The sequence below is a fragment of the Myotis nattereri genome (assembly GCF_964212035.1).
Source record: "Myotis nattereri genome assembly, chromosome: 6".
NCBI classification, from domain to species: domain Eukaryota; kingdom Metazoa; phylum Chordata; class Mammalia; order Chiroptera; family Vespertilionidae; genus Myotis; species Myotis nattereri.
This window is the reverse complement of record NC_138081.1, coordinates 32,639,832-32,651,065: the sequence shown is the minus strand read 5'-3', so window position 1 is coordinate 32,651,065 and position 11,234 is coordinate 32,639,832. Positions and strand designations below refer to the sequence as shown.

General features: G+C 33.2%; 1 protein-coding gene across 1 annotated transcript; it reads right to left on the bottom strand.

The window, feature by feature from the left end:
- Window positions 1–9,974: 9,974 nt before the first annotated feature.
- On the bottom strand, window positions 9,975–10,388 carry LOC308521830 (golgin subfamily A member 7-like; the record flags this gene model as incomplete). The annotated part of the gene is made up of 1 exon (XM_081094942.1): window positions 9,975–10,388. The coding sequence occupies one exon, from the start codon at window positions 10,386–10,388 to the stop codon at window positions 9,975–9,977; it is 414 nt and encodes a 137-aa protein (XP_080951068.1).
- Between the last annotated feature and the right edge of the window lie 846 nt (window positions 10,389–11,234).

Here is an 11,234-nt window from a genome sequence, read left to right as displayed (position 1 = left end):
TGTATTTTCTCTCTATATTTATATTTCTGGTATTGATTTTTAGTTTAATCCCACTGCAATCAGAGAATATAATACTCCATATGATTTAAGTTCTTTATAAATTATTGTGACCCTTTATGACTCAGAAGACTGTATAAGCATAGTATGCAAATTGGCCCCTTGACTGGGAGTTGTCTGGGAGTTTGAACAGGAGGCAGGGCTGGCCAGGGGAAGGGAGGGAGTACCAGGCCAGCAGCTAACAGCTGCTAGGGACCCTACCAGTGCACAAATTTCATGCACTGGGCCTCTAGTGTATTCTATTAAGGTCAGTTAGGTCAAGTTGGTTGATAAGGTTTTAAAATAAGATTTCAAAAATTTTATTTATTTGTTTGTTTATTTATTTATTTATTTATTTATTTATTTATTTATTTATTTTTGGTAAACTTACTTTAGTTCTCTCAATCACTGATTGATGATTGTTAAAATCTCCAGCTATGATTCTTCATTTCTATATTTCTCTTTTTAGTTCTCTGATACTTTATGTTTTAAGTCTCTGTTACTATATACATTCACATTTACAATTATTATATTTTCTTATCAGTATGGGAGCTTCTTCTTTACCACTGCAAATATTGGATAGCATTCATTTTCTTATGGCATCTGTGTCTTTTTTTTTTTGTATCAGGGTTATGATCACCTTGTGACATGAGTTTGAAATAGTTTGGGAAGAATTGCTATTCATTCTTCTTTAAATGTTTGGTAAATTTTACCAGTAATCTGGTCCTGGACTTTGGTTTGTTGGGAGGTTTTTTGATTATTGATGTAATCACCATATTAGTAATTAACTGTCACAGATTTTCTCTTTATTCCCGATTCATTCTTGGTAGGTTGTGTTTCTAGGAATACATTCATTTCTTCAAGTTTTCAAATTTATCAGTATTCACAGCAGTCTCTTATATCTTTTATATTGTAGTGGTATCAGTTCTAACATCTCTTTCATTTCTGATTTTATTTATTTGGGTCCTCTCTCTTGTTAATATTTTTATGGGTGAGAACTGGGTTATTTGTTTATTTCTTTAAAGAGTTTTGGATTTTGTTTGGGCAGGCATGTAAATTATTTGAAATCAATTTTAACTTTTTTAAGCTTGAGTTTAGATCTTTCTGCTAATCTGAATCCAGATTAGTGATGCTTCAGGCTCTGAAGAAGCCTCATTATTAATGTGTGGTTCTCTGTTTAATGGTAACAAAGTACTCTTAAAGGGATGTGAGATTCTGAAATGTTTAAGTCTATTTATTTCTTCACACATGGGAAACATTAAGCCATGCATGCACAATTTATCACTTTTTCAAAGAATAGACATGATTCCTCTACTGATTTATACTCTGCTGCAAATTTTAACCTCATCAGCCTCTCCAAAATCCAATATTTATGTTCTCTATTCAGTGAGACACCAGGCTCTGTTTGGTTTTCTGCTAAGTGCAGCCTGAAAATTGACTCTGGGAAGTATGTGGGGAAATCACAGGGCTCACCTTGTTTGATTCTCTTTGATAACATACTACTCAGCAACAAAAGAACAAGCTAGGGAAACAATGCAATAACTTGAATGGCTCTCAAGGGCATTATGCTGATGAGTCAAAAGTCAATCTCAAAAGGTCACATACTCTATGATTCTACTTATATAACTTTTCAAATGACAAAGTTATAGAGGTAGATGACAGATTAGTGGTTTCGGGGGGTTACGAATGGTGGTGGTGGGACAAATGGATGACTGTAAAAATAAAGTAGTAGTATGAGGAAGATCTTGGTGGTAATGCAATAGTTTTGTATCTTGACTGTGAAGGTCATTTTATAAATATACAAATGTGATAAAATGGCATAAAACTATACACTACATTGTACTAATGTCAATTTCCTGTGGGTTTTTTTTAAATTTTTTTTTATTCTACTATAGTTACATAGCTCTATCCATCAGGTAAAATTAGATAAAGGAGACATGGGACCTCTCTATTTTCTGCAAATCAATAATTACTTCAAAAATATTTTAAAAAGCTCTCTCCATGAAGAAAACTACAGAACTAGATTGCTTCTTTGGTAAATCCTGCCCAACATTTAGAGAAGAAATAAGAACAGTATAATAATCTTACTTTAAAAAGTTGAGGGAAAAATGAAAATTTGTGGTTATTTAATGATGTCAATATGTCCTTGCTACCCAAAGTTACAAAGTGGTTACAGAAGAATGAAAATGGCAAACAACTATCCCTCAAGTGTGTATATATATATATACATACATATATACATATATTTGTATATATTAATAAATATGATAGCCAAATCAATTTCAATAATATACATAAAAAATAAAGTGCCATGACTAAGTATGGTTTATTTTAGGTATGAGGTTGTCCTAACATTCTAAATTGAAATAATATAATTTACCAAACTAAAATAATAAAGGATAAAATCATCTGGCTACCATAAGAAACACAAAAGGAAACATTTGAGAAAATTAATACCCATTATTAATAGAAAACAATTCTAAAAAGAAGGATCTAAAAGACAACTTTTGCAATCTGATAAAGGGAACTAAAATAACACAGATAACAATATATTTAATGCTAATCTATTGATTGCTTTTCCATATGATGAGGACTAAGTTAAAGAAGTCTACTTCCACATTTTCTATTCAACATGTTACTACAGATTATAGCTAGAACAAAAAAGCAATAAAATTAAATATAATCTTTTAAAAAGCAGAAATCTTAAAATTATTGTTATTGGTAGAAAACAAGATTTGTATATATAAAGATTCTATAAAAATTTAACTAATATGACTAATAAAGAAATTAACACATTTAAACATACATATTCAATATAAATATCAAATTTATATTCTTATACTAGTACATTTACAATTGCATACAATGTAAATGGGGATAAATTCAACTACAGATATGCAAGATGCTTATGTTGAAATATATAAAATATATAAAATATATGAAATATATAAAATATATAAATATATAAGAGAAATTAGATACATAAATGAATGGAGAGAAATACCATGTTCATAGATTGGGATGTTCAATATTTTGCATTATTATTTCTAAAAGAATCTATAGATTTAACAAAATTATCACACTCAAAATACTAATGAAATTTTTTTATAAAAATTGACAAGATAACTCCAATATTTATATGAAAAAGCAAAGGACTTAGATTAGCCAAAAACAATGTTGAAAATTTTTTTAAAAATGAATTATTTATACTACTTGTCAAGATTTACTATAAAGCTATCATAGTCAATTTAGGTATTGTTTTGGTATAGGATAGAAAAATAGATTAATTGATCAGTATTGAGTTCAGAAATAGACCCACATATATCATAAGAAAATAATAAAGTTTTTAATATATTTTGAGTTTATCTTAGTACACATATAAGGATAATAAATTAAGAGAAACCCATTCTTGTTTTATATGGAATGTATACTAAACTGAATTCACTGCTGCAGAAATTGAAAAAAAAATTCACTGGACCAGGAAAAGTTTAAAATCAACTATTTTGGTTAAGCAAGTTCAAGTATAAACACACAAAACAGAATACAAACTACATCTTAAAATTTATGAAGATATGACAAGTTTTGTGAACTGAAAGAAGTCTTAAAATTACAGATCAAATGACTCATGACATACCAGCCAAGAATTATTCATATTATGCCAATTTGTTTTATAATGGGAAGACAACATTTTACAAACCACCAGGCAGAAAAGAAAAAAAAAAAACCACAAAAAAACAAACCTACAAGCTACCCTTGAAGACAGGAAAGCCTTTAGATTTTAGTTTAAATATAGAACATTAGTAAGTACTGAGTCAAGCTGTGTTTCAATTACTTGACACCTTAAAAAATTGCATGTTTATAACATTCCAAAGAAAAAAATCTTCAGACAGGTGGTCATCAATTTTGTGGTACAAGGGGACATTGTAGGTTATTATATGATGACATATGGCCAATGTTTTGCTCTTTTCAACCTGGTTTTACAAGAGAAAAATGTAGCCTCGAGCAGCCAATTTTAAAGTACAATTAACAAAGTATTATGGGAAATTTCCAGAAAAGGTGTTTAAGGGAGTCAACTCAACTGGAAGGATCTCTACTTGTGCCTTCTCTTTTCCTTTGGCCACAGACTTTTCATCTGGGGAATGGAGCTTCAATATCCATCCTGGATTAGGTGGTAATCTTTAGAATGGAAGCCATGCCCTTGGCAACAGAGCATCAAGGTAATTACCTTAGTCACTGATGGCTTACTGGAGTCCTCCTTACACTGCCTCCTTCTAAGAGAAGTAAATTGTATTTAACTCACTGTAATTTTGTATTTTTTTACTGTATGTAATCATTTCTAACTGGGAAAACTGAGTATCTTCTATATATATAAAAGCCTAGCGACCAGAACGACAGGAACGACCAGTTGCTATGATGCACACTGCGGCGGCCAACCAGCCCATGAGGGCCCCAGTTGAACCCCCCAACCCCAAGGTCCCTCCCCTGACTGGCCCCGCCCTCCATTGGGAGCGGGGCTGGTCGGCCAACTGCCCAAGTCCCCTCCCCCCACCCTCCCCACCAGCCTGGCCCCGATTGGCCCCCATTAGGGCAGGCAGCTGGATTCCACCCATACATGAATTCATGAACCAGCCTCTAATAAAAAATAAGGAAAAAAATGTTTTTTTTCTTATTTATTATACTCAAAGATTGTTATGACTTAGCTATGAAAATTTTTATGCAAATTAATGCTTGTTGGAAATCAAAGAGTCCTGATTTTCACTGATCACACACATTAATGCTTAATTACTAAGGAGATATACACTAAACCCTTGCCTTGTAAAACACTGATCCCCAAAGATATATTTTATTTCTTTTAGAAAGAGCGAGGAAGGGAGAGAAAGAGAGAAACATCAATGTGAGAGAGAAACACCTATCAGTTATTTCCCATATACACCTGAACTGATCAGGAATAGAACCCACAACCTTTTGATGCATGAGATAACACTCTAACCAACTTAGCCAAGGCCCAAGTGTCTAATTCTGTACCTGGATTTTGATGTACTTTATCTTTTATAGGTAGTACTTACTTCTGAGTAATCAGAACATTTAAAATTAAATGTTAAAAGTAGCATTTATAATGCTGGAAGATGTTGCCAAGGAAATTTTCCCTGCAATTTTAAAGGTTTCCTTCTAACTGTGAGGAAATGAGTCATATTAGTTGAGAGCAAACTTTTTGACTTACAGCGGTAGGAGAAATCCATCTTCCAAATATCATTTGGAACAGGTTAGAAACTGCTTTCAGTCATTTATTTAAAGGCTTTTGTGTTTTCTTGATTATATATTCTTACTGGGGACTTGTTCATAGAAAATACTGCTTAGCTATAGATTTTCTTAACTGAAGTATTTTCAAAGTACAATGCTATGCTAGGGAAATTTTTAGAAAACATATTGATAAATATTGATATCTATTTTAGTGATTTGTTAAGAGTCAATGACTAGTATTTTCAATAATGATTATTTTAAAATTCCCTATTACTAAATTTGTGAAAATGCTTAACTCAGGGAATTCTGTTTGAAATGGTTAGGAAAGATTGATATGAAAAACAAAAGACAATTATGGTCCCCAGGTCTCTCCTTGCTATCTCAGAGGATAAAATATATTTTTTACAGCTTCATCGTATTTCAGGCTATAAATGTATGAAATAAGCCAGTTAGAGAAAGACAAGTATCACATGATCTCACTCATATGTGAACTCTAATGAACAAAATAAACTGATGAACAAAATAGATCCAAAGACATAGAAGCATGGAACAGACTGTCAAATCTCAGAGGGGAGGCTGAGGTGGATGGCTGGAATGAGAACAACAAAAGAATTCATATGCATATATGCATAACCCATGGACACAGAAAATAGGGTAGTGAAGGCCTGGGGTAGGGTGTGGGGGTGGGCTATAAGGGGTCAATGGAGAAAAAGGGTGTTATATGTAATTCTTTCAACAATAAAGATTTAAAATAAAATTATAACAATTAAGGGTGATGGAGAATAAGTTAATGAATATTAAAGTTGATAAACTGTCTGTTGCTTGATTCCAGTTTCATGTAGAATTAAGTAAAATCAGAATGTTAATTATGAAATTGATGCAAGATTTTAAAATCCTAGAAACATTACACGTTAATATGTTTGTATAATATATTTGAAAGCTTTAATTTAGCTGGTGAAAGATCAAGATTGAAAAGAATGATGGACATAATGACTCATATAACATTTATTTAGAACTATGGGATTTGTGTTTTTCAATTTAAATTAATATCAAATGTTCTGGACTTACACATATATTAGAAAATAAATAATTTCTCCCTAAATGTCAAAATATATGACTTGTATAGAGTTAATATATATTTACTGCATCTTCTTACATTCCAGAAAGGAAGTCATCCACTCCAAGTTCTTTGTTGACTATGAAACTGATTGCCAAAGATTAATTGCTTGAAAGAATCAGTAATCAATTGCTAAACTAAATTAAATTCTAAATACATGATTTCCTCATGTTCATACTACATTGTCTTTAACTACGTCTACTGACTGTAAGACTTTTCTCTTCTCCACATTTAGTTTCATAGTATTGTATACTGCTTATTTTTCATTGGTAATATTATTAAAATCTGAATTTTATTCTAAAATTTTACTTAAAAATATTAATTTTATGTAGAATATATAAAATGTAATTAAGTATTATTTCATTTTTATGCCTGTTAGTTTCCTAGAACTGAGGTAGAAGTATTTTACAAATTATTTTGGGGAAAAATGAATGAAGAATCCACCTTTGAGTTTTAACATTTGAATAAATATTTAAGACATGGTAATAAGCCTATTACCATGAGCCTATATATGAGACTATTCCCTGGATTTTCACTACTTTTGTAGCATGCCCTTGCCAAATTTTAAACCCTGATATCCTCAAAGCTATCACTGGCGATGTCATGACCCCCTATCCCCTGGTTCCCTGGCCATAGTAAAAAATGGGGCTGTAGGTGGTTATCTGAACTCTGCTGTGCCAAAGGGGTCCTTCCTTGGGCCTTGTGCAATTAGGATAGAAGAGAATATCAATACTAGCTCTTTGTGGTTTGTGAAGCCACAGGATTTAGAATGTGACAAATTTAGTAACTATGAGCCTTAAAAATGAAGTTAGCCAACCTGCAGTGTGAGAATGAAGTCCAAATTCGGGGCTGAGGGCGGGGGGGGGGGGGGGGACTGAAGATGGTGAAAGAGTTCTGGAAATGTTACCTAGTTCTAGGCATTCCCTAGTGCCATTTGCATCTTGTCTCCCATAGGGCTTCATTATTTAAACTTCTTAGTGTCTCATAAGTCAAAATGCTTTCTCTTTTTGCTTGAGTTGATTCTATGTAAATCGCATCTGAGAGAAACTGTCTAGTGATGCTTGTTTTAGGGAGGCAATGAGTACCACATTAGCTGGACTGAAACATTAGCAGTCCTTATTATAAAGGAGAAAAATACTTAATTAAATTGAATACTGAGCACATGGTTTGAACTCCAAGAAACACCTAGCTTTAGGAGACTGAATGAGAAAAATATCAACACATAGGAGTTATTATAGCCCTCAGTAAAGGGTTATAAGATGGAAACATGCCCTGGCTGGTTCAGCTCAGTGGATAGACTGTTGGCCTGCGACCAAAGGGTCCCAGGTTCTGTTTTGGTCAAGAGCACATACCTTGGTTGCATACTCCTTCCCAGCCTGGGCACTGGTTGGGGCGGGGGGGAGGGGTGGGCAGAGTGGAATGCAGAAGGCAACCAATTCATATGTTTCTCTTATATCACTGTTTTGCTCTGTCTTTCCCTCTCTCTTCCACTCTCCCTAAAAATCAATGGGAAAAAAAAATCCCCAAGCAAAGATTAACAAAACAAAAGAAGATTGAAACAACTTACAAAATTATCTGCAAAGTTATACAGAACATTAGCTAAACTATACATGTTTTTTTCAAATAAACTTTATTGAGATAAAATTTACATGTTATAAATCTTCGCATTTTAAATGTGTGTTTCAGTGAGTTTGGACAGACATATACATCACTAATTACAATCAAAATAAAAAAATATTTCCATTATCCCCCCAAATTCTCTCCATGTTTTCATAGTTAAATTTTCACATCTCCAGCCCCTAGCAAAAAAACCTGATCTGCTTTATGTCATTACAAATTAGTTTTTTCCTGTCCTAAAAATTTCCTCAATTTTTAGAATCATGTGGTATACATTTTCAGTCCAGCTTCTTTTCTTTTATTTTAAATATATTTATTGATTTTAAAGAAAGGAAGGGAGATAGATAGAGAGATAGAAACACTGATGAGAGACAAAAATTGAACATTGATCACTTCAATCAGCTGTCTCCTGTATACCCCCTACTGGGGGTCAAGCCTGCATGTGCCCTGATCAGGAATGGAACTATGACCTTCTCATTCATGGGTAAATGCTCAAACACTGAGCCACACAGGCTGGACGAGTCTAGCTTCTTTTTTTTTTTTTTTTAAGAAAAGTTTTACTAATGTGTTAATATTTCAGCAAAGTTATTGCATTGCAATGCGTGTGAAAGGCAGGCAAACATTAATATAGCCTATAAAGTAACAAAGGTGTTTTATATAATTAAAATATGACACAGACCTGTGGAATTTATTGAGAAACTAACAGACCCATAAAAGAAATTAAATCTGAAAGAGTAAATCCAGTATTAACACCTACAATATCTCTGAAACTAAAACTTGTTACTATTTCACTCTCTCTAATATATTTAACTCTCTCCCAAATATGGTGCTCTCAAACCTCAAAGGTGAATGAAAGTCATAAGAAGCCCAATACTAAAAAAATACAGCCAAAAGAACTAGAAATATTGACTCAGACTTGAGAGTTTTAGTTGGAAATCACTTAACTTACTGTACTTAAACCTATCATAAGATTTCTGTGCAATGGAAACTGTATATAAGGAAAGTTTGTGAATCAGTAGATTTGCCAGTAGGGATAGTTAAAAATCAGCAATATACAGTATTATTCCTATCAATTTTTTTCTCATAAGTTATATTTATAACAAAACTATAATTAAAATATTTATTACACTTGCTTATTATACTTTCAGGAGCATTTATGTGTTTGATGGTTTAGCATCCATTGTATTGTGCTCACTTATTTATATAAGGAACTTATTTATATAAGGAACAAGCAACACATACCACAGCTTCCCAACATTCAAGGTAATGCAATGATAACAAAATTCTCCAAAGAAAAATACTGGAAACTGTATTAAATACTGCTTTATTAGTAATAATTGCTATAATAAAACAAAGAACACATTATTTTTCCAATGAACTTCAGTTTGAGAAACTTAACAACAGAAATAGATCTTTAAGATTTGAGTCATGGTAAAACTGATAGTTCTTTGAAATCTGGGAGATGCATTAGCAACACCACAGACATAGCTTACCCTATACTAAAAACTTGAAGAAAAGCATTTTATTAATTTGGGGGAATGAGACTGAACACTGGCTAAGACATAACTTTGAGGTCTATAGCCACCTGGGAAGTTGACCGAAGGAATAAAGAGAACCATTGGTACTGGTGGCAGGTAAGAAATAATTGCATTGGGCTGACCACCTGCATATTTCATTAATGGCTCTGAATAAAAAAAGTGAAATGCTTCATTGTGTTTTCTCAGAAACTAATGAAAAGATTACAGAGTCCTACAGAATTTGGAGACAAAAAGTGGATGCTGAGCGACTAGCAGTCACCCCAGGTGTGGAATTGTAGAAAGTTAGTCCTTGGAGTAAATGGCACCATGGCTCTGGCAGCAGATACAAAGGAATGACGCTCTGTAGAGGAGATAGGGGACGCTCTGCGATCAGCCAGTGGAGAGATGAGGTTCCCAGCTGGAGCTGGGATCTTTAATTCCATGGTTTATCTTCCACTGCTCATCCCTCTGTCTTCATACATGGTAATTTCGATAACTCCAAGTCCTCTCTCAATGGGATCTGTTAGGAGGAGGCCTTGGGGAGCATATATCTTCTCATTCTGCTCTTGAATGTATTTGGAGACTTTCCTCAGTACCTTCTCATAGTGAGTTTCCATGCATACGAAGATGGTGTATGCTGTTAAACAAGCCAAACAACCTTCAAGATGTGATTGGCCCCCAAGCTTCTCTGCTTCTGCATGAAGGTTATTTAGAGTTCGAACTGTTTCTTCAAACTGCTGCCCATCAATCCGGTTTTCCAGCTCCGCGGGGAACTTGGTCTGGAACTGACAGCGTGTGCCACTGCTGTAGTCTCGCTGAATGAATACCTTTCTGAACACTGGCGCTTGCTGTGGCCTCATGGCGAGCGCAAGGCGGGCTGCCTGAGTCCAGCTTCTTTTGTTCAGATTCCTGTTTTTTAATTCATCCATGTTGTTGCTTTTAGTATTAGTTGTTCTTTTTGAAAAATATCACAGATTCTTTATCCATTCACATGTTAATAGACTGTGGTGTCATTTCTGATTTGGGACTTTTAGAATACAATTGCTATAAATATTCTTTTACAAGTATTGTTAGAAAACAGAAAGTCTATAAACACGATTTTCCCAACATTCTGTTATGGAAATTTTCAAACACACAGAAAAGTTTAAAACATTTTACAGTGAATTCCCATACAACCATTAACTATTCTAGTATTAACTTTTCACTACAATAGATTTATCACTGATTTGTCCATTTGCTCTCCTTTATTCATTTATCAATCCATTTTATTGTTTTTATGAATTTCAAAGTAAGTTGCAAATATCAGTAAGTGGTAACATAAATATTTTAGTATGTACATCAAGCTGAGTTCAATATTTATAGTTTACCTTTTTCTTTTGAGATAATATTTATATAAAGTAAAATGTACAAATATTATGTATAGTATTCAGTTACCTTTACAGTAACCCAAATCTCTATCAAGATCTAGAATATTACCTTAACCCAAAAAGTTCTTTAATTTCCTTTTCCAGTCAATCTCTATCCCTCCCACCAAAAGGCAAACACTTTTCTCTCCCATCACAGAATTATTCTACCAGTTTAAGCAATTTAAATGAGAGGAATCATACATTACAGATATATGAGGCTTATTTGCTCTGCATAATCTATTTATATATAAAAACCTAATATGCAAATTATCCCTGCAGAAGTTCAACCAGGAGACCGAT